Genomic DNA, 24,981 nt, shown 5'->3' on the forward strand with positions numbered 1-24,981 from the left:
CTGTCTTGTATGTTTTCCACTTTTGAATAATCTTTCTCACTGTAGGATGATGGACTTAAAATTATTTGGAAATGGCCTTATACCCCTTCCCAGATTGGTGGGCAGCAACAATTGCTTCTCCAAGATCATTGCTGATGTCTTTCCTCCTTGGCATTGTGTTAACACACACCTGAATGCTCCAGACCAGCAAACTGCTAAAACTTCGGCTTTTATAGAGGTGGTCACACTTGCTGATGATCAATTAATCAAGGGCATTTGATTAGCAGCACCTGTCTGCTACTTAGCATCTTAAATCCCATGGAAGCAGTGGTGTAACCATAAGTAAATAAAAACTATGAAATGTTATGAAAGTGGTAAAGATGTTTAATTTTATGGTTTCAAAGATGAGAAGTCACATGTTGTTCCTACTAAAACAGATAGATGTCAAACTGTGACATTTTAAATAGACACATACATGATCTACAGCAACAGATTGAAGCATGTACTGTGTAATATGAAATGTGTGCGTGCAGGAATAAGGGTTTTCTTCATATAATCCTAACATTAATACAGATCTGAATGTTAGTGATAAAGATTAAATTGATTTGAAACAAAACAAAAAAAAAGGATCTTGATAAATCATTTTTAAGTATTCAAGAACAATGAATGGATCCTGATAAAGAGAATAATCCTAGACTTAAACTCTCAGAAATGGTTAAAAACAGGGATTTCTATTATGCACTCAAAGGGTTAACAGTCCCTGGGATAGTCAAATTACTCACACAGCTCAAAATCACAGGAATTATTACAACACACGGAGAGTTAAATCTCCGCAGCATGACAATTTCCAATGTTGTTTTTGTAAGCAAAATGGACATTTTAAAAAGAATTACAAACAGTTTTTTCAACAAACACGAAAGTTTGGGGAACGAGAATGGATTGGTCCAGTTTACAGCTCCCGTGGCATATGCACCACTTGCTAAACAGATTGGAGACATGGTAACCAGTTTTACAGAGTTTAATGACTCGACACATAAACAGGATTTGAAACCAGTACTTACACCGACACTAATGATATGACACAAAAGTAGGGTTCAGTTTGTAACTCAACTCACACAGACTGATGACTTAATTCAACAGGACTAGAAAATCTGAAACCATGTCCCCTTGAACTATTAATCCCGGTAAATTTGGACAGAGAAGGAAGACCTTTTTGTAAAGGGAATCTTAGGGAGTTATGATACAAAGTTTTTGATTGATACTGGAGCACAGTGAGTGTGACACGACTGAAGTTACCATCATTGCCAGGGACATCTCTCTGTACTATTGTAGGATTTAATGGTAAGGGAAGTTCCACTGCTACATTGGTATCTGAAATGTCTCTAGAAATACCAGGACATTTACAGATTAAAATTGATATCTGGAACAGCAAAGGTGTTGATAATATCATTGGTACAGATGTCATGAAAAAAACGAGGACGGATTGTGGATTTAGGAAATAAAGTGATCTGGGAAGATTGTAAGGGCAGAAAGATCCTTCTGAATATGGCCCTGTAGGAAGTGTTTATACAGTTGAATTGATCGATAGTGATTATCAGTGGCCTGATGTTAATGATAGTTCATGATTAAACAGATCGTGCAACAATTTCCAACATTGTGGGCGCAGAATAAAAATTATTGTAGGAGACCACACATGTAATGGTTGATGTACAGCAGCACACCATGCTCTATCTGAACACCACTAGAGATCACCACAGGCAGAGTAAGAGGTTTACTGCCAGCTGATGAATCAGAAGGAATTCTCTAGTGACACCTAGTGTTTGTTCAGTTGAATTGCAAAAACCAAAGCATAAAACAGGACAGTTATTTTTAGTACTGAAGGAAGTGATACAGTTGTCTCTTTGGCTAAACAAATGGTGTTAACAGCAGTATTTGTAGTAATCACAGATCCTATTTTAAAAGCAGACATGCAGATACGTAATTTCTTTCTTTTTCAAAGGAACGAGCGAAAGGTGCATCTACTGCTTTTTCTCGGGTCGATTTAAACCCTCCTTTTGTTTTTGAGAATAGGGTTTTATGTCATGACCAGAATGGGGAGTTACGTCCTGTTGTACTTTGACATTTAAAGATTTGCTTTACACGTTACAATCCTCAAAGTTTGGGTCACATAGGGCAACAGAGATTGTTAGAAGTACTCAAATGAAAATTCTTTTGGGATGAGATGGAAGATACTGTACAGAAGGTAGTATAATCTTGTCTCATTTGTGCACAAATTAATCCTAGGCTCAAAGGACACAAAACACCTATACAACGCATTGCACCTATAGATGGTCCATGGTTCACATTCTAAATTGATTACATTCGTCCCTTACCTTTAGGGAAGAATGGGTTAAAATATGCTTTGATAGTGGTAGATGCATTTTCAAAATGGGAAGACGGGAGAAGGAGTGGTTCAGTGAGTAAAGACACTGACTGGCACTGAGAGTTTAATGCAGGGGAGCCTGGTTCAATTCCCGGTGTCAGCTTGTGACCTTGGGCAAGTCACTTAATCTCCCCGTGCCTCAGGCACCAACAACATAGATTGTAAACTCCACAGGGAATTTACAAAAGACATCACATTTCTCCTGCGAGAATTCTTTACTTTAGAATGATCTTCTGACATACTGTCTTTATCATTTTTGGATGTGATACGAATGCTGCGGGATTGTGGAAGGATTTATTTATGTTTTAGAAATATAATTCAGAGGGGAATGTTAGGATGTTTTTTCTCCTCCTAGAAATTATTGATGTAAAGGCAGATGTTACATGAGGTTCATCTGATGGCAAAGAATATGGCTAGTTTCAATAGATAAAGTTACAAGGGGATTATTCTAAGTAAAAGAGGTGTAGCTAATTTATAGTTAGCCCAAGACAGCAGTATGTCACATCTACCTGTGAACGGATTCGGTCATAAGATTTCAAGGAGATACCAGGGTGATTACCATAATGGTTAGGAAGCTATCGATCCTTCTGGAAAGACATGCGATACCATATTCAGTCATACTACGGAGAACAGGATGCGGTGTATGTAATATTCTCTGTATAAAAGACTGACAGATTAGTTAGCTAGAGAGACAGAGTAACAGCAAAGCTGAGAGAATGGATTTCACACAGAGAGCGGAAGGAATGACAGGTTACCATCTTTGAAAAGCATATGACATATTTGATGTGATCTATCATATATCTACTATTGTATCTGTAAGTAACTTCGGACAAATAAACATTTCCTTTGTGTGCTAAACTAAATGCAGAATTATTATATGTAGCTGTGATAATGTATTAAAGACAATTTAACACTTCCCCCTTCTGGTGATGTCACGGACTTGGTCTCTAACCCATTCCTTCTTTTTTCGGTCTCTTTGGGGAATACCCAGCATTTCTTTCTCCATCATTTGGACCTTTGACAAATCTGTAACACCTGAACATGTGTTGATTCTTCTTATTAGTTGAAAAGCAGAGATCATGATTGCAACTGAAAGCAGTAATCCTGTCTGGAGCTGAAACGTGCTCTTTTTAGCTCCTTGGACCCGCTAGTTTCAGAGATGCGTACTGGCTAGATGCCCGTTTTCCTCCCTTTTAGGTCAATCAAAATGGCATCCAAATGTAGTGGGTTCTGTAGACCAATAACAAGCTGCAATGCCATTGGGGGGGGGGGGGGGGGGGGGTACAATGATGTGGCTTTCTATTGCTTTAAATGACCAGACAGGAACACCAGCAACTAAATTGTTAAGTATCCAAGAAACAAGGGTGTCCGACCAGGATTGCAACTGAAAGCAGCAATTCTGTCTGGAGAGGAACCGTGTTGTCTCCAGTTCCAGGGAAACACCGGTTCTCAAGATACGGACCATTGGTTCAGAAGAAGAAAAGGGAAAAGTTGGGAGTCCTCTTCCATTCTCCTGCCTGATGGCGTTTAAATGCGATCTCACCTTAGAAGCCCGAGCTTAAAAACCATGACACGGCCACATCATGGGAAGCAAACCTCCTTTCCTGGTGGCTTACATGATTGGGTTTTAAGGGATTATACCAACGGTGGGCAACTCCAGCCCACAAGTCGAAACTGAGCGACAGATTGAGCTAAATGTGCTGAAGCTAGGATATCCTGAAAGCCTGACCTGTTTGGTGGTTCTCGATTACTGGAGTTGCCCACCCCTGGATTATAGTCATCCAATAGGAAGCTGCAAGGAGGACCCCTGCTTTCAAATCTTTAAAAATACTGAAAATGGTCTGGATTGCTGTTGCTTCTATGTGTCGTCTTTTAATAGCACTACTGATTCTACCACTGGAAGTGACCTGCAGGTGGCAATGCTGCATTAATATTAACTGGTGCAGCCATATGCCATCTCCAGGGCGAAAGGACGATGGATGACAGGTTTGACGCTACGGTCATGTGGTTCTGGATCCACTTTACAAATGTAACCCCTTGAATGCCAAACGGCCTGCACTGCACCAACTCCTTTTAAGTGCAGTGCTGCAACAATGATCCTATAATAAAAGGTATAATAGAGCAAAAGTAATCCATGCCATGGAACTCCAATGTGATTTTATTCTGCTATAATCCTCACACTAATAAGAGACAAAAGGTGGAAATGTGTCTTTGAGTAGGTTTACTAGCTCTGCACGTCTTTAAACCAGGCTGTGCCAAAAAGCGGTGTAATGCAGCAGGTATACTCTTATAGGGGTCTGTGTTAAAATGGATAAGAAGCAAAAAGTGGTACTGTGTGCTCATTTGCATGCCATTACCCAGAATCCCTGGCTGCAGTGGAAGCACTGCTTGCAAACAGATAATGGGGAAAGGCAGGATGGCAGACCTATAACTGCTGGCTGGCTCCTAGTTTGATGTTCTTTTGGCCACCCTTGCCTAACCCAGTTTGTTAACGACAGTAAAGTACAAATGCTATTACTGCAGCATTAGGCAGCAAAGAAATCTACTAACCATTTCTTTACACCCCCCCCCCCCCCCGCCCAGACATTTGACATCAATAACGCAATAGTCAAGGACCTCACAACAGCAACACCATATTCCCAAATAAATTGACACAGATCAATCTTGAATATTTTTATTGATTTGCAACTAAGAATTGTTAACACTACATTAAAAAAAAATTGTACAAACCAAGTTTGCAGTTTTTGGTTAGGTTTAGTCAAACATTCATTGGCAAGTATCGATAAATGCAGACAGAAAAGGCAAATATTTTCACACATACCAATTAAAAGTTTCAGCAGCTTGGACTATCTTGTGAAAGGCATGAACGTGCATTTTAGCAAAAAGCCAATTTAACAAAAAAAACAAACCCAACTTTTGTGGGATAGGTGGGAAAAAGCAAATGTGTTACTCCAAACTTTGATTGTAAGCAGTATTTAGGGTTCAATAAAGGAACTTGAGCCACATAATATATTTGGCTCTTTATGGTGTAGCAGACATATTTATTCAAAATTAATGTGTCATACATGACTGCCATCAACTGGTTTAACATCTAATGTTTGGTTAGAGTTACCCCAAATTCGATGAACAGGTTCTGCCAGCCAGAGTGTGAGGGGAAACCCCATTTACTTTATTATGGGTTCCAGGTTCTTAGGTCTTCCAATTTAAAAAGACTGGTTCCAATTGTGAATTACCCCAACACCGATAGCAGCCCTACTTCTGGTGTATTTTCCCCAGCATTAAGAAAGCCGGAAGAAACAATCACTCACCCCATTGTTAACATATGAATTATTTTGAGGTGGAGAGACATACATCTACATTTTAAAATTTCTAAAAAAAAAAAGAGGATCCACCTTTGATTTGACCTAAAGGTCGGTGGGTGGGATTGCAAATATCCATCAGTTAACTGGGTTGCAATATTTTAGGCTGTCCACGCGGTCGCCTTTGCCAAAAGACAAGACTTCTCTTTTAGCGTGGCGGTTGAGCATTGGTCACATCACGACAGTGGTTTAGACCAGGGGGGCGCAAACTTTTTTCCCTGCGCCCCCCTGCCGGCTGTCCCCTCACTCCTGCGCCCCCCCCCCCAACCCCAACTTACCCGCGCTCCGGCGTAATGACGTCCCGTTGCCATAGCAACGGGACGTCACATGACCTCGCAGCGTCATTTTGCGCCGCGTTGCCATGGCGACGCAGGGAGGAAGCCGCCGGAGCCACGGTAAGTTAGGTTTACAGAGGCCCTGCAGCTCCCCCGGCACTTAATTTAAGTGCCTTCGGGAAGCGCGCGGGGCCTCTGTAAACCCCGCGCCCGTCGGCAGTCTCGCGCCCCCCCTGGGGGTCGCGCCCCACAGTTTGCGCACCGCTGGTTTAGCCAATGACGGCAAACCAGCCGCGTGACATGGCCACGCCGCACCTCTGCCACCCATCAGGTCACGCTGATGCAGGTAACGAGCGCCACCAGTCACCATGGCGCACGTGCCCTGGGGCTTTAGCCTAAGGGACACTTTTCTTGCTCTACGATCTCAACTCCCTGGTTTTAATCGACACTAATAAATTGCCAGTTTTCACCACATCAGGAGTTAGGGGATGTTTCAGCCAGAAGCCCAAGTGTTGAACTTTTGCTAAAGTATAAGAAAAGCACACTGGATGCAAACTTTCCAGGCTGTAAAGTAGATATTGTTATTTAGTTTTACAGCAATTGAGTAAACTTGTTATACAACAAAACCCAATATAACAATCACCAAGCCTGGCAGAAGCAAATATAAAAGCAGCTAGGACAATGCTTAAATGCTCCAAAGAGCATCTGAATTTTAACTCCAGCAATAAAGACTGCATTTATTAAATGCATGTTCAATAGGTTTAAGAGTTGATTGCAAACTTCATCTTTTACATATCTATGGTAAATGCTCTGGAGGGCTAGACAATCTTTATCCAATGTATTTCTGATCAGACTAAATACCCATCTTATTTTGTTCAGCAATTATCAAACAGATAAATAGCAGACATGCATGAATTCGGTGTTCTAGGAGAATATCAAAACATACATTTTTCTTGGGCTAAAAATAAGTAAAAGTTTATGGTGACTGAATCCATCTAATGAAGACACTGAAGAGAAAGCCCACTATATGGCTATCCCTTTAAGTGGTCAAATCTTAGAAGTACTGTACAATTCAGAAGCTACACAATATATACTCTACAATTGAGATATTGTTCACTAATGTGCACACGGTCGCTCCATGTTTAGTGATGTTCCTTTGGATACTCGGCAGCTAAAATGCAGAGTTTCATTTTGTGTCCTCTTTCCCTGGCAGCAACACTGAGGACTGGTCTAAATGAAGCAGGAATTCATGGGTTTCGTAAAGAATCTCAATGCATTTCAGCTTCTGACAAAACATGACTCCTAAGTACAGTATGGGTCATTTTAACACTATGTATTATATAGCTCATAGAAACGACTGGTTTAACATCCGTAATCCGTTTTAAATGAACCTCCTACTTCTTTCCTGTGCAACATCAGTTAATAAAAGTCCCTCCAGCATTTTTTAAATATGCATTTCCCCCCCAAAAAACAAACCAATCTTGAGTTCAGTGTGATGGCTTTAAAAGCAGATTACCTTTTTTTTATTTTTCCCCATCGCTGTTTTTATGTTCAATTTAGCTTAAAAAGGCCCCCAAACCACACAGTAGATTTTGTCTTCCTGGCAACTTCTGCTTGTTCCAACGTGCTCCACCACACAGCCGTTTTCCACACCGACTTTTAGACACAGCCCAGAGTCACAGCGTGTTCTGCTGTACCGCGCCTGAACCAGCGATACCCGCCATTGTACTTATTCGAATAGTTCTCTTTGAATCCAGATATGTCACAAAAGGTGGGGGCTTATCAACCATATTAAGTTCAGCTTTAGGTTTCATTTATTAGGAATAAAAGTTCTGCCAGGAGTGAAAACTAGAAAGATGAACAGGCAGCCCTTTTGTATAGTGAGGAAGAAAGCGCAAAATGTGAAAATTTAACGCACAGAGGAAACTGCACTGTTAAAGGGGATATACATAACCTGTCAAACGATTGCAGAAACACATGCCAGTGACTTAATGCTCTTTATGATTTAGAGGTGCTACAGACTGACCTTATATCCAGCCAGAGCATGCAAGTTAACATGAAGACTACGTACTTTCCCTTATTAACCAAAAACACACGCTACTCACATTCCCGGCTTACGTGTTCACAAGAAGTCAGTGTAGACCAGAGGTAGCCAACTCCAGTCCCCAAGAGCTACCAACAGGTCAGGTTTTCAGGATATCCCTGCTTCAGCACAGGTGTCTCAGTTGAAGACTGCACCAGCTGTGCTGAAGCAGGGATAGCCTGAAACCCTGGCCTGTTGAGGACTGGAGTTGGCCACCCCTGGTGTAGACAGATATTTGCCACTTCAAAAAGGAAACTAGAGGCACAATTTAATCCAAAGGCTGTGTAAAAATCGATTTACCTATCCTCCCCAAACAACATTTTAGTGCAGCTCACATGAACAAACACCCCACCCCCCCATATTTTCATGCTAAGTGAGATATAAAATGAAAGGTTTTCTTTAACTTTGTTAATAAAACAACCACACTTCCATTTCCCAGCGATTAATAAAAATACACACTTGATAAACAATCATCAATTTTCCATCCGGAACCCAAAAGAGCGTTCCACACGGATTTCAGAACAAACAGGGCGGGATAGGTGCAATTATACAGCAACTAAATTACAATCACTATTCACTAGATACGCCATAGTTATAACCTGCGGGGTCCTTACATCGTGTATCCTTGTCGGACCCTAAGCCTGTTTCTTAAACGTAATTGTAGTGCATCAAAAACAGTCAAAAATCCTTTTAAATGAATTATTCACAGAGGTAAAATGAACCAAAAAAAAAAAATATATATGATCACTCCGTTAAAAAAAAATTAAAAAAAATGGTCCAGGTGTTTAATGCCTTTGAGGGCAGGATGTGGTAAGCAGTTGCTGTTAAAGCATTCTTAAAAAATACAACATGGCAGACTACAGTCACTTTTTTTTATTGAGCGAGCAGTATAAAAACAAAAAATGTCCATTGATGGAACTGGAAAACTTGGAAGGTTTTTCAGCAGGAGCAAAAGAGCCAGCAATAATTTGTACAATTCTCAGGATGGAACAAAGAAAAAAAAAAAAAAATAAGTGGTGCAGGTTGCAAGAATGTAGAGCAGCTGTAATCTTTAAACCAGAGCTAGTATCCGGACAGCCAGAGAAAACTTCAAGACACATCTGCAGAGAAACACATGGAACAGTATTAGTTGTAATGAAATATATTGCAGTACTGTACAGTATCAACAGTGGGTAATTTAGAGGGACGCAAACCGTCCAAGTTACGACCCACAACTATTTGCATTGTTTTCTGCCAAGCACAACTTCGGAGAGCAGAACTAGTAATAGGCCAAGTTTCTCTTGAAATACATATACAGTACTTTTAAAAAATGTTACTAAGGGGGAGAGGGGGACGACGACACCACTGGTGTAAACTATGCCCATACTCCCGTTATTCCTTGCACCTTCAGGTCTCATACACTAATGCCCCCTTATTCAATATACTTTCAGGCAGTCTTGTAAGATTTAAACCCCCTTCAGAAATATGGTCCCTCAGAGTTCAAAGAGATACCCCTTTTAATTTGACAGCTTTGTTAGACAAGGAAACTATACTAAAGAGCAGCATTACTAAAGAGCAGCATTACTAAACATTGTTTCATTATCTGTGGAATGAAAGGGAGGGAGGGTTTGTGCCTAGATCTCAGATATGTCTGAAGGGGTTTCAAGGTCCAAGATGCTTGCAATTTTGAACATCAGTTGGCCAGTAAATGTATCAATTCTACACAGTATCATTACTTTTTATAAGTCAGTTTGATTCTATCCCCGGGCATGAAATGTATGGGTTTTTTTTCCTTCCAAAAGTCCTATCGGTTATTTCTGGCCAGTTCACATGATCATTTCCCAGCAGCTTCCTTGATTACCCCCCCAAAATTGATTCTAATTGCATGAAATAATTAAGCTGTCATCAGCTTCCCTCTGAACACACTGTAGTATCTATCGCCCACTACATATAGTTACATAGTAGATGAGGTTGAAAAAAAGACATGCGTCCATCAAGTTCAACCTATGCTAAATTTAGACAGATACTTTATCCTATATCCTTCCTTAGGCCTCGTTCAGGGTGCTGGCTTCGGAGGGAGGGCGTGCTGCCGTGAGAAACAAAGTATTCAATTTGAATACTGGTTTTCAGGGTAGCAACTGCCCTGTCTCCGAAGTCAGGAGTTGAAGCTGACAACAGTTTAAATAAACGAAAATTTCGTTTTTTGGAGCTGCAGCAGCGTCACAGGGACCAAGGCAGCCAATGAAATCATTCTTCAGAATGATTTCATGACTGCAACTTGGATACTTACCCTGCCGTGTGTAACCCCGCCCCCTCCCCAACACTGAAAAGTCTGCTGGGGGATAAACACAGATCGCCCAGCAAACTGCAGCACTGCCTCCCTCACGCCCTCCCTCCGAGTCCTGCAGCTGACACCCTGAACGAAGCCTTACTGTATATTGATCCAAAGGAAGGCAAACAAAAAACCCCAGTGTTATATCATCCAATAATCTCATAAAGGGGAAAATAAATTCCTTCCTGAATCCAATAATTGGCAATCAGATTACTTCCTGGATCAACATCCTTCCCGTGTTTACTTATTTGGTATATCCCTGTATACCTTTCCCTTCTAAAAGATGTCCAACCTTTTTTTGAACAAATCTATTGTATCTGCCAACAGTCTCAATGGGTAATGAATTCCACATTGTAACTGCCCTTACTGTAAAGAACTCTTTCCTTTGTTGCTGGTGAAATCTAATTTCCTCCAACCTTAAAGGATGACCCATAGTCCTCTGTACTGCCCTTGGGATGAATAGTTCTTTTGAAAGCTCCTCGTACTGTCACCGGATATATTTGTATATCAGTTTGCCATCTCAAACCGGAGGTTATAAACTTGCAAAGATTTCAGAGGATGCGTAACAGGAATCCATGTAGGAATCCCACCTCATGTAAGCTTTGCCATCTGCCAATGGCAGAACACTTCTGGTTACTTGCAAGCAAACTACTATTCCGAAGTCTGTTGGTCAGAAAGGGTATTGCACAGCAGATGCCGATGCCAATTATAGACTATGGGGACATAGTATATGGCACCCCAAACTCACCTTGGCAAACTTTATACCCTCTACAACTCAATATGCCGCTTTGTCCTCCAATGCAATTACAACACCACTGCAAAATGCTCAAAGAACTAGATTGATCATCACTCGAGTCTAGGCGCAAAGTAAATATCTCTCCTGTCTTGCCTTCAAATACTTTCTGGGCAAGCTACCCGCCTATCTCAACAAGCTCCTCACCCCTCCCACATGCAGCACTCATCTGAGATCTGACTCAGAAAGACTGTTCATGGTCCCAAGGTTCAACAAAGTATCCGGCCTCTACACCTCTTACCGTATACACAACTGGAACAGTCTACCGGAGACTCTCACAGCCACCACCAGTCTAAATTCTTTCTAAACTAAATCTGTCTCACATTTTAATCTGGTCGGCAACTGTTATATACACCTAGAATATATTATCTTTAACTGTGCATGCAATGTCTTGTATGTAATGTACTGTATAACCCTTTTCACTATGTATTTGTAACCATGTATTTGTCATAACTCTGTGCCCAGGACATGAAAACTAGAGGTAACTCAATGTATTACTTCCTAGTAACACATTTTATAAATAAATACCGCCCCTAAAACTGCGTACCAATGCATTTCGCTTTTTAAATTAGTCATGTGTACAAAATGTATTATATGGTTGTTACCGCTCATACTTACAGCTTGTAGGCCTTGTCCCGTACCGTTGCATGATCTGATCGTGTGTGAATTTCACAAATGATTCATATTGTTCTAGGGAGAAAGAACGTACATTAGGCACATCCATTACCAGCGTATATTCACGACATTCAGTCCAGATATTCTTTTTCAGCCATTATGATTAACATGGTAAAACAGGCATTAAAACTGCAGGTATATTAGCAGTGGCAAATGGGAAGAAAACATGCCTGTGGCTTCCTATTGGACAGAGATTTAAATCACATGAAGAAACACAGGTAAGGCAACTCCAGCATCTCTGGAACAAGTGTACGGGGTGGGCGGGAGGGGGAAAAACACCCCGCTAAAATCAGAGGGGTTGACCCAAGATAATTTTGGCGGTATTACGGTCATAATGTTTCCATGGATGATTTTAACTATCTAATGTCTCAGTGATGACAGTCGGTCCTCAAGCCTACAAGTAAATTTATCTTGTTCTATCTGAAGTTCAGATGCCACCTTTAGTCGATCACAAAAGTATCTGAAAAGCATTAATTCAGTACTCCAGAAGGAAAACATTCATTTTTCACATGACACAGAATGATTATTTTTGCAAGGAAGCCAAATTTGACTGAGAACGGTTTCATCCTATTTTGCCACGATGTGTGCGATTGCCGTGGATATAATTAGCTGTTAAATGCTTCGGCGCAAATTCATTTTCTATGACCATTTTTCCAAGTATTCGCTGTTTTTCTACATAACCTGGGACAGAGCTTTTACCCGTGGTTACCTTAGTAATATGGCTCTGGAAATGGCCTACGGAAGGGAAGCACCAGCTCGAAATCCAGGCTATATAGCAGGAGAAAGTATTTGCATACTGGAATGGGTAATCCTGGCCAGTCTATATAACATCTATTTTCAAGACCAAGATTATTTTCAAATGAAACGATAGTTACAGGTGTTCAGATTATCCTGCAGTTTAAATTACATAAAAAGGTAAATCATTGTTGCTGTGTTTTTAAACCACTTAAAAATAACACCAAGGCCTAGGTTAAAATAGTGCACATTCAAGTCATACAAGAATTCTCTACCAATTACTTATACAGATTTTACATCAAAGATCCTCAAAGTGTCTTTAGTTTGGCAAGCACAAGTGCCAGTAAAAACTAGATATGTTAAGTCAGATATTTAACATTACTATGTGCAAATCTATCCCCATCAATCACAGCAAAAACTATATGAATTACACGTAACTTCTGTACTCCAATCAATGTTCTGTGTAAACAGAATCATTCAACAGCAAAATCTAGTTCACCAACTTACCTGAAGAACTTGCTTTGTAACAAATCAATGTGAATATATTGGAAAGTACACTGAAAAAAATGACCAAAAGCCCCCGGAAACTGTTTACAGGAAATGTGTACCTTGCATTCTAAGAGGCGCCTAAAATGATCAGAAAGCATGTTATATATAAATATTAACCCATTCATTTATAATAGTTCATTAAAGAACAATATCAATATGTATTCATATTGCTTTTAAATGTCCTGTTATTAATCCCAGTGCAGACTGGTACAATCCCAGGCGGCTGGATAAAGGTTGAGGGGGCACAACAAGTCCAGTTCCCGGCCCAGCTGGGTAAATAAGGCCCCTCTGTAGCAAGTGAACAAAAAATACATAAAAGAAAGAAGTTGAGGTGCTGTTCTCCTGCATATTTATGTTAAAGATGTATTAACAATACAGTACAATATGTTTTCCCTTCTAATCCAACCACCCCGCCCCTAATTTTTTATTTTTTTTTAACCATTTTATTTCTAAATAAATTAGCCCAAAACCCATACGAGTGTGGCTGCTAAGCCTCACACTCCATGAGTACGGTTAGCAAGTCCGGAAAACATTGCGATATGACATTTTCCGATCAGCTTCTTTTAGCCGGGATACATCAAGCTGTGATGTGGGGGTATTGCACAGCAATCTGCCAGTAATGGCTTTTGACTTGAATGGCAGTTACCGCAGGGTGCAACACACCCCATTGAAGCTTGATGAATCCCCTTGCTTTTGTAGTCCGCCTTGTTGGGTAGAGAAAGAATAGGTAAGAGTGGGTTAAAAACAAAACCAGTGCTCAATGACAACACAGTAACGAATAATGAACCATGTACCAATTCCAAATGTCTTTACTGTATCAATGATAAATCAGATGAAGGTGGATGCGGTCCTGTGGTGACACACACTCCAAGTGTTATAACAACTACACGAGAGGGAAACCACTGCAGGCGTCCCATAAGGACAGAACCACCAGGGCTGTCAACCACACTGCTGTGGAGAGAGCGGTAACCACTACGCAGATTAACTAGCGTGTTATAAGGCACAACAAAGTTGATCAAGTGGGTAATAATCACGGAGCGCTCCAGATGACTCCTGTCAGGCGTGCTCCCACCCAAGCAAGGGTAAGTAGCAGGGGAAAAGATCCAATCAGGAACAACCGGTGCACAGCTGAATGAAGCAACAAGGACGTAGTGACCAAAAAAGGGTTTTAATGTATAAAAAACATGAAGTGTTGGCTAACCTGAAACGCGTCAGATTAGCCAGCACTACTCTTTCATCCAATAAAAACCTTTTGTTGGTCACTGTGTCCTTGTTTCATTCGGCTGTGCACCGGTTGTTCCTGATTGGATCTTTCCCCGGGTAGAGAAAGAAGCGGACACCGTACTGCAGGCTATAAAAGGGCGTCACATGGAGCCCACTTTCAAAATAGAACATATGGGGAACACCAATTTTGTTATTTTTTATTACCGACATTCCATGTGTCACGTTTATTAAGAGAAAAAAAAAAAACACAAAGGTTAGGGGGGGACCCACGTTTATTTAAAAACAAATGGCTAGAAGTGACCACCCCTCCCCCCCTTCAGGCAAAAACAGATGAACCAGTATTTTTTCTAACCTTGTAGCTTTGTATTGAGAATTTGCTCATATTCTTCCCTTATTTTGTCCTCGTGGTCCTTCAGGAGACGCTCACAAAGGATTCCCACTTGTCGCAAGCTGAAAGTCGGCTGGTCCTTCTTCACCAGTGAACCTAGGCAAAAGTGTTGTTAAATGGCTGTGTGCCCTGGCTTCAATGTGACCACAGGCCAATTTAAGATGCAAGACATGCCATGCCCCAAATAGCCTTGTTGCACCCCCAATATAGCCTCAGTGCCCCACCCTTAAAGCGCCGCCCCCCCCCAGGCAAAACCTCCTTGCCCACACACCCCAAGCACAATATAAGAATATGTTCTCTCAGTTTGATAGCATGGGTCTTCAGAAAAAAACCTCCAGTACGGTTTGAGGGTTTTGTTCACCTTACCTGGAGAGGCTGGTGCTGTGAGGGATGAACAGCTAACATGTGCCTCATTTGAAGGCCCAGCCTCACTTTGAGTGAAAGCTCCTTCCAGCTGCCTTCGTCTCTGGTAGCGGCTATACTCTTGTTTAATGTTCTGAAAGATTTGTTCTGAAAAGGTAAAACAAAATATGATCAGCTCTAGAACTACCACTATGGTCAAATTACCCCACTGCATAGCATATCCAAGGTCCACAATCAGCATCCACATCAAAACTAATTTAAAACCAAGGCCCCTAATTCTCGCTCTAAATGAATTATATCGTATACACACACACTAAAAATGCAGTTAACCATTTTGTTGCAAAGAGATTAAAATAAATATGCCGAATTGGTTACTGAATGTATTTTATTCCAGCTCTCAAAGCAGCAATCTTGAGGAAGACCCGAGGACGGTCCCTCTGCAAGGATCGAAACGTTGGTTGTGATGTGCCACCTTTACAAATACACTTTCTAATTTTACCCTCGTGTTTCTTATGGGATATGCACCAACCATAAATTGTTTTGCCTACGGGCGTGCCAACTGCGCTACTGGGGGGGAGAACACACACACACACACCCCACACACTATATGCCATTCTTAATGGTCTCCTGATCAAAGAGACATTCCATGTGTCACGTTTATTTAAGAGAAAAAAACAAAACACAAAGGTTAGGGGGGGACCCTAAAGCATATGACTGCATTCCTATCAAGAATGTTTGCTTCTGATTATGATCTACATGACAAATGAGCTGAGGCAAAAGCATATCGCTTTACTCGCATGCGAGATGGCTCAATTTTTTCTGAAATGCTTTTGCAAAGAGCTTTCCATCAACGTACATGCTTAAGAAGCAAAAAGGTTTCAGGATAAAACAAGTGGGACTTAAAAAAAAAAAAAAAAAAAAAAGTTTCCCCACAAAATTGTTTATTTCTCTTGATAAAATTGGACCATTTTCTGAAAAGCTATATAAACACCCGTAAGTAATTCACACCCCAGGGACAGACAATAACGGGTTACATTTATGCTTAATTACAAGAGGCTATTTTATGGCAGCCAGAAAAAAAACTAATGGGAAAATATGGCAAATTGGCTTTTACCCACTATAACTTAATTGTGTCTCTAGAAAGTATGGAGATAAATGAAATAGTATTGAAGAGCAACCCTTTCATACAGTATGCCACAACAAAAACACAAAACATTGAGGTGACACATTTGGGGCGAGACACAAAGCATCGAGTAATTACTATTTTTATATATTTCTATTTAAGATGCACATGTGGTGTGTCACTTTGTGGCAGACGTCATACCACACCCTCCATTGTTGCCCAAGAAAGACATTGGAGCAGTGTACCAATGCATTACTCTAAAAAAAACAAGAATGACACCCCACAATGAAATCAAAGTGGTGCCCCTTAAAGCAGCAATCTGCACGGCTAGTTTCATTTTTAGCCTCTGAACATGCAAATGCAGCGTGCCCTACTCTGGGAACCCCTCTGTCCTCAATATACAAGGTAGACAAAACCTCTGCCAGGGTCAGACTTGCTCTGGTGACCAACAGAAAGTCACAACATTATCAGACGATAGCAATGCTGCCATATTTTTATGGCAAAAATAGGTTTTTCTCTAAATATTGAGAAACTGGGTACTGAATTTTCAGGGTTCCACGTCACCCACCTGCAGTAGTGTGGTCATATGACAAACCTCTGCTGTTTTTCCGCCTTTTCATTAATGCTCTTAGCCATGTTAATTATGGGCTCATTTTTAGGAACAGTTAAAAACGTAAGTGAGCAGGGAAAAAGAAGCTAGCTTAGTGTAGACAGACAGACAGCCTTACTTTACAGTAAGATGTGTATATACACACAAAATGTAAAAAAAAACTTTTTTTTAGTATAGGCAGAACTGCGCCTTTATTGATCAAATTGCTCATCCATATGGTTGGTTCATTTTTCTGGTTGAAGTTTTTATATGCAAAGCAAACAGGTAAGTAACTAGAAAAAAAAATCAATTTTCTATGAGCCTCTCAGGAAACAACAATATCTAGATTACAATGAAAGCACTTCTTATGGCTGAATTAACTAAACACCCAGGTGTGGAAAGCAAGAATATATGTTCATATTTAGCCTGGAACATCAATGTACAGGTGTGTGTTTGCACCAAGAAAAGCAATTAAAATGTGATCTCGTGAATGCACAAGGCTCATTTCGCCTCATGAAGAACCACCCCCCCCCCCTCAAAAAACAAAAACAAACACTTTATTCATCTCTAATTACAAGAATAAAATCAGGGGACAGATTTTTTTTTAACATGTCTACAGACCCCACTCAAGTGAATGGACCACAAGGTGCGTTATATGACTTAAAACTGCTTGGTAAATATTGTCTTGAGTGCACAAAGCACTCAGGACCATGGCAATAACGTACACTTAATGTGGCATGCCGGTTTTTGTCTTTAATACAGGTTTGAAACAGGGGGTCTCCGGAGCTGAACCCATTAATTTCAGCTCCGGGACCCTCTGCTTCCGGAGATACTTACTACCGAAGCGTGTAACAGTATCTCCTGCAGGTTTCAGCTTCCTCTTCACATGGACCAACAGGAAGCCGAACCTGATGACGTCACTGGTTTCTATTGGCCCGCAGTGCCCAGGAGCTCTGAAAGCACAGTGAACACCGGAGTGGCTACTAGCACTCCCTACGGAGGTAAGTACTTCCGAAGCAGGGGGTCCCCCGAGCTGAAATTAATGGGGTTCTGCTCCGGAGACCCCTGCTTCATTCCTGTATTTAAAAAAACCACCATCTTGGATTTCCTCTTTAAAATACGATTTAACGAAGCTAAAAGCTAGAAATCTTTTAAAACGGAATAATTTTACTAGAAAATGTGAACTGCTTCTGGAGAAGTTTGATTAAAATTATTCTACTTGCATATTAATGACACTTGCCACCTTTCAGCTAAGCCGAAAAACAGTTTAGACATATGTTGATTTAAATATATGAACAAGGTAACCGCTTTACAAGAAATGAAAGACAATAGGTTCTAAACCGTATTTCATTCTGGTCACCCATCAAAAACAAGAACCCCTGTAATTTGATCCTGCCCTCGAGGTATAAACCAAGAGACCAAATTTATACAAGTTATGTTATATGATCAAATAAAGTAAGATTGTTATATGCATATAAGACAGGGGTCATTCCTGAAGTACATGGCCAATTCACATTATGAGAAATAAGTACAAGATTTAAAAATATATATGATAGAGCCAAGCAAGAAACATTATGAAATACAAAATAATGCAGAGATGTCAGGGTTAAAAGGTCATTAAAGTTATTATACACACACACACACACACACACACACACACGTGTGTATACATACATATCTATGTACTCCAGAAAAACAAAGTGTGATAATTTAGAAGATTGACCAATTGTAGTGACATGTTTAATATCTGAAACGGAGGCAAATGAGGGCTTTAAAGCAGCAAGTAAAAAAAAACAAAAAAAAAAAACAGCAGGTCAAGCAATACCCTACTTGTGTGTTTTTTAATAAATCAGTTCTGTACTATGAGAAAATACTTGTAGCATTTAAAAAAATAAAAAAATTTTTAAAGACCTTGTTAATGTTTCTAATGTAGGAACCATTTCCAAAGTGTCATCCCCATCCCCTTCTGATAGGCTATGGCTCTTAAGACCCGCCCTCTCTAGCAGTGAACCAATTGTATCTAGTAACTAACTGCCCAGCCAATCATATTCCAGGAACTACATTACCCAAAATGCTGTGCAATAACTGAATTAAATAACCCTGAGCAAGCGATTGATTACAGGAGAACGGATCGATCTGCAGCTTAGCTAATCACTTGTCAGTGTGCAGATTGTATTGATGCACATATTGAATGGGAAAATATATATTAAAAAAATAAAAAACGGCAGCTTGAACTGCAGCTTTAATGAAACCAGATAAATATTCCCAATGTTTCTATTTTACAAACTTTTGGCAAGGATTGTCCTCACATCCACAGCATAAGTAAATTGTTATCTTTGCTTGCAACAATGAGGCCAGACAAACGTTAGTAGCGGATATGCTTAAAAATCAGATCCTGTCTTCTTCTGCGGAAAATGAGAAAAAGACATTGGTCATGATGTACAACTATCTTGGGCTCAAGACAGAAATGTATGTAAAATTTGCTTGAAAAAATGACCAATAAAAGAAATTGTTACAAAAAAAAAAATCAGATCCTGGAGAAATAATTTTCCATTTAAAACCAGAGACAGAACATAAAACACAGACAAAGCTCCGTTTTAGCACATCCATACATATATATTTAGGCACTGTACCGTGTATGAGTTTCACTGGATGTGCTAAAACTGAGCTTTGTCTGTGTTTTATGTTCTGTCTCTGGTTTTAAATATATATTGCCATGCTCAGTAGCACTCCTCTGTGACACTCATATGCTTATATATATGTTGTGGTTATTTTGGGGGTTCAATAGGAGGTCACGTGACGCCATGTTGCCATGGCATGACGCCGCTGGAGCAAAGGTAAGGGACGAGGAGGGAGGAAAACTGCAGGCATGGGGGCGCAGGAAAAAAAAAAGTTTGCGCTCCCCTGTTTTAAGGAATGCAATTACACCACTGTTTTATTAAATGACCCATCAACATCACCATATACCAATGAAAACAAACAAACACAAAAAAAAAAAAAAAAAAAAACACAGCAGGAAGACCAGGACCCAGATTACAGTATCTTGGACTGAAATTGCAAATTAATACTGTATTTGCTGTAGCATATTTAAAACCATTACATCCTCAGGACACCCATCTTGTTTACTCTAGAGATGAGTTGGCGGTTGGGGAGGGGGTTCAGAGCCTGTGATCTATGTAACAATCACATGACCTGGTGCCAAAATGTCTCATACCAAAATGGTTAAATACAGCAAATTCTCACGTAAACATTCACAAGATTATAAACACTGCAGAGAACAGACAGCTGATATTCAGCTGTAAATAAAATAATCCAGCTAAATATGCACAATGTGCCCAAGGCCAACTTAAACATATTTATTTGCAACAAATGTAAATTTCCATATAATAAAAGATTAGCCAGTCTACTGTCAAACACAAGACTCAAATAAACAAAGTCTTCTTCTGTGTGGCTCCAGACTGTCCAATAATCACCAGCAAATGTTTAAACCCTTCATTCTCCCATTACTAGTCTAAACAACTCAGTCAGTCAATCTACTGTAGATCCAAAGTGAGCTGCCAGCATCAGCCTGTTTATTTGGTTAAATGTAGACGATAAAGAAAAAAAAAAAAGTCAATGTTTTTATGGTAACCAAATGCTTTGAGGACTTTCTGATCTTTATCTATGAGCACAAGTCTCACTGGCTCAGAAAATACCGTTGACACTCGGCTTTTTGCAATTATATATATATATGTATATGGTGCCAAACATATACGCAGCGCTTAGTACAGTAGTTAGGCAGCGGCCCCGGTGGAGCACGTGCGCCTGCCAGGCTCGCAGTGCGTGCAGCAGAGATCCCCGGTCTGCACTGAGCTGTAGGGGGAATGACGGGTGGGCGTGACTGGGACAGGGGTCATGACGTCACCCGGCAGGTTCGCCCTCATTGGCTGAACCGCCGCGGGGGCATTGCCAGCGCTCTGTCGCCAGTTCTGAAGACAGTTTTTGTCTTCAGAAAAATCTGGCTGTGCAGCGCAGAAGCCAAGGTAGGTAGCAGGCCGGCCCTGTTGAGGGTCAGTTCTTGTCCATGCAGCCTACGCCACAGCGCGCGCAGCAGCAGGGACCTAGTCTTTGTTGGGTGGTAAGTGGTCCAAACATATTGGCCTACCAATGTAGGTCGGTAAATGTGGCTCAGGCTTTAATTTCTGTAACACTGCAGATCTTTTAATGGAACGATGCGGATAAAATAAAATAAAAATTACCATATGTCAATAACTTAATGTAATTGAGTTGCTTAAACAAATGTAATGCAAAATGCTTAAAGCAAAAATGTACTCAAATTGCTCCTTAGAAATTACCTAAGGGGTACCTTGGCAATCAAGTGTTCCCTCCATCTCTTCCCACCTGGTCTACGGACAAGGACTAATAAAATAAATAAAAAAAACAGAGAGGGGGGGGGCATTTCCCATGCAAACTCTTGTTAAACATAAGGACACCACACAAGGGGACAAGACAACAACCTCCCCCCCATCCCAGGTTTCAACATCTAGTATTTTCCAAAACGTAAACATTTATGGGGGAAATTAATAACCATTGATGGACCTACAGCAGACGCAAAAATTGCAGATAATAAAATCGTGATCGTCAGACAGCAGTTCTCAAAAAGTTTTGTTCAAGGCTTTGAAACCTGCAACACTGACATTTTTAAGTGTGATATTTTTCAGGCGCAATCACTAAAGGAAACTTTAAAAAACAATGTGTAATTAAAAGACTAAATGGTAAGGTTTCCTTTAACCCCTTTCCTACCATTGTGGCACCAAAGCATTGATTAAACAATGTAATAGGCATTTACAAATCGAGACAAAACCATTGATTCCTCAATTAAAAACAGCAGCCATTTTAGCCACTAAGGAAAATCTACAAGGCTCCCTCTGCAGAATGCAAAGCGCAGTAATGAAAACTAGCAAGCTCATTTATCTGGTGGGTTTTTAAATAGTGCAAGACTTATTATATACATTTAAAACTTCCTTTCAGCTCTAATTTCATGAACTCTAGCATGCAAGAGGTGAAACAAACCCGTATCTGTTAACTGAATGACTATGTATGAGGATAGGTAGCGGATGTCTTTGTTAGACTCTGCCAGAGTTAGAATTATTTATCCTCCTGATTAACACTTAAGACTAAGGAATTCTTGGCTGCCTCAAGTACAATTGCATCAGCTTTATTGAGAAGACTGGAATGCATAATTACTCTGCATGGTGACAATGAGAAACACTGTTTACTGCTCCCAATGTCAACTTATAAAATCGGTCTCAGAAAAGAATCAGATTAATTTACTGTGCAGTTGCCAGCTTGACTAAAAATATGGCTGAAAACTTGTCTCGCACTGACTGATGGGAGCATGAAATCATACTGACGCTGTGAATACTTTAATGTTTGCTAATGTAAATAAATATGTTAGCACTTGCATTTACACCATAAGTCAGGAATCAACTTATGTTTATAGATTCTATGATTCATATATAAAAAGATAATTATTTTTTTACCATGCTGAGCACTTTGGTCTTTTAAATGGAGTACAAAAGAAAAACATTAAAATAGATAAGGGGGAAAATGCAAAAATTAACGACATAAGATCCTTGGTGTTTCACATCCGAGTATCACTACATATTCATCAAATGAACATGGGGAAGAAAAAAAAATTAATTCAAATAGAGGTCTCTTCCATATACATATATATCATCGTCAGATCATTTTAACCTGGGGGACAGAAAAGATTGATTACGTATATTTGCTTTAAGAAATGACCTAAAAACTAATGAATGCGAGGTTGCAACTTGGTATTTACCATCTAGAAATAAGATTGAGGATTCAGATTAGTGTGAAAATGTCACCACAGCTTCTCCTAATGAAACAATTTGCTAAGCTATAAAAATGAAAAAAAAACAAAAACAAAACAAAAGATTAAAAACCAATGATGCTTTATATAAATACACACTGCTGACGACAGTACTGCATTTGTCAGAAGCCCAGATCAACAATGAACCAGGCCTCTACTTTTTGAACAAGAACATAAACCTCAAACTATTTTTCAATAACTTGGTCAGAGAATAAAGGTCAGGCCTTCAGGGATAAGATCGATGGGTTGGAAAGCACCAGGGAGAATCCCAACCTGCCACTGTAGCCAAAATGAGAGTCCCTAAATATGACAATCCAAAAGAGAGCACAGAAAGATGAATGCTGGGACTCACACAAAGGTATGTGGAAATTAAAATAGCAGTGGGACGGACATAAAGCAATGAAATTAAAATCCTTCGGCAAAATATATACAATATTCAAGAAACTGTCAGGAGAAGGTCAAAGTGAGACTAAAACCAGGACATTAGCTAGAATTGTATTTAGTTGTGGATGAAATGAGAGTTGAAGATTACCTGATAAACAAGCCTAAACCTAATGGATGTTTCTCATTAAAACGGCAACTCATGTTACCCTTTTCTATAATGCTTTTATAACAGATACCCATGCATGGCCTACTTTTAATAATGACAAAATCACTTTGGAGAATGGTGTTACAGGTTAATCACATCCTCATTTGCAATATTTGATCTAGATATGACACACACACACACACACACACACACACACACACACAAAGAGGAGAGAATAAAATTGCTTGATGGCTACCTGCCCAGAACACTATAAATGTACTATGTAATATCGATGAGGCCCATAAAATGAAATAAGTACATATGTTTATCTAATATTTATGTTCATAAATATGTATATACACACACATTGATGTGTTTCTATACAGGTACACTTTGTATATACATTCTATTAAGCATCTGTGTGTATAAATGTGTGTATATATATACACACACACACACATATATATATATATATATATATATACCCCGCCGCCTCCCTTATTACCCGGGGTGAGCCTGCGGTCTCCTCCCAGCTGCGGCGGCTGCTGCTGGCCCTGCTGCAGACTCTCGGGCCGAAGGCCGCACCGCTGCGGGGAAGGGTTCGCCGGGGAGCCCGGGAGGGGGGCGCATCTGCGGCGTTTCGGAGACTGCGACTGAGGGCTCAGCAGGGCCTCAAACTCCAACGAGCGCTTCAACGTCGCCCCGCACGCCATGGCGGGCGAGATACCAATCCCCCCCGGGCAGCTGCTGCGAGAAACCGTGAGACAGGCGGGGACACCGAATTAAAAAACCGATGGACAGGGAGACTCCGGGCCCAGCGTCCGCCCCTCCCGCGCCTTCCTTTCACTGTGCCACAGACACAGCAATGGCGTCTCCTCCCCGGCAACCGGCCAACCGCCGCGATGGTGACGTCACAGAGGACCGCACCAACTGCTGCGGCGGGGTGTGTGAATGCACCTTACCGCCCCCATCTCCTCAAACACACCACAGGGACCTCAGCGTGTGATTACCCCCCAATTATCATCCCCTTGTACTGTACATATGTGTGGGATGAGGTGAGGCGGAGGCTGGTGTTGGGAGCAATGGGTGTGGTCACCCCCCCTCTGTTTAGGTTGCAGTGGAATGTGCCATTACAAATTATATGTGAGTGTACTGTATCAGTAGTCTGATCATAAGTTGTGATGGCTGCTAGTGGGACAACATGGGGGTGCGGGTCAGTGGCACTAACTAGACATTAAAAAGTGTGGGTGCTGTGTCTAACATTGAGGAGTGGCACAAAAAATAATTTTTGCACCTCATTTTAGAAACACTAATTTTTTTCTCTTACATTGGTGGTACTAATAATAATAATATTAATGACAGTGGTAATAATAATTATATGATCAGGGTATGTCGTTTCTGCTTATCTTTCCCCATCCTGTTATGTAAGTCCTGCTAGCTGCAGGCTGTAAGGGGTTAATCTGTGGGCTTGTTGACCCCCTCATGCCCCTCTTATGAGTGAAATAAGAGGTGGTTACTCATGGCCTGTGTATACCTATCTGGTATAGGTATAGACCATGAGCCTGCCCCTTGTTCCTCCTAGGAGGGAGTGGCAAATTTGGTTGAGTCCTGTTCCTGCTCTGGAGGAGAGAGGAAGCAGAGCGCTGTGAGTCTCTCCCATGGCGGGATGAGCGTGCTGCTGGGGGAACATCTGATTCAGCCACAGAGGC

At 40.7% G+C, this 24,981-nt stretch overlaps 1 protein-coding gene across 3 annotated transcripts; it reads right to left on the minus strand.

The window, feature by feature from the left end:
* Positions 1-5,059: 5,059 nt before the first annotated feature.
* On the minus strand, positions 5,060-24,164 carry AKIRIN1 (akirin 1). Of its 3 annotated transcripts, none has more exons than XR_012802107.1 (6): positions 23,778-24,164; positions 15,160-15,303; positions 14,758-14,889; positions 12,607-12,665; positions 11,841-11,912; positions 5,060-9,218 (listed from the first exon to the last, which is right to left on the minus strand). XR_012802107.1 is itself a non-coding variant. In XM_075603692.1 (5 exons), exons 1-5 carry the CDS (start codon positions 23,983-23,985, stop codon positions 9,208-9,210), a joined length of 567 nt encoding a protein of 188 aa, XP_075459807.1. In that variant the 5' UTR covers positions 23,986-24,159; the 3' UTR covers positions 5,060-9,207. The 3 variants fall into 3 exon arrangements, 1 of the variants encoding a protein (XP_075459807.1); XR_012802106.1 differs by lacking the exon at positions 12,607-12,665 and having other exon boundaries at positions 5,060-8,191; positions 8,361-9,218; positions 23,778-24,159; XM_075603692.1 differs by lacking the exon at positions 12,607-12,665 and having other exon boundaries at positions 23,778-24,159.
* Positions 24,165-24,981: the final 817 nt, after the last annotated feature.

This window comes from Ascaphus truei, chromosome 6 (genome assembly GCF_040206685.1).
Source record: "Ascaphus truei isolate aAscTru1 chromosome 6, aAscTru1.hap1, whole genome shotgun sequence".
NCBI lineage: Eukaryota > Metazoa > Chordata > Amphibia > Anura > Ascaphidae > Ascaphus > Ascaphus truei.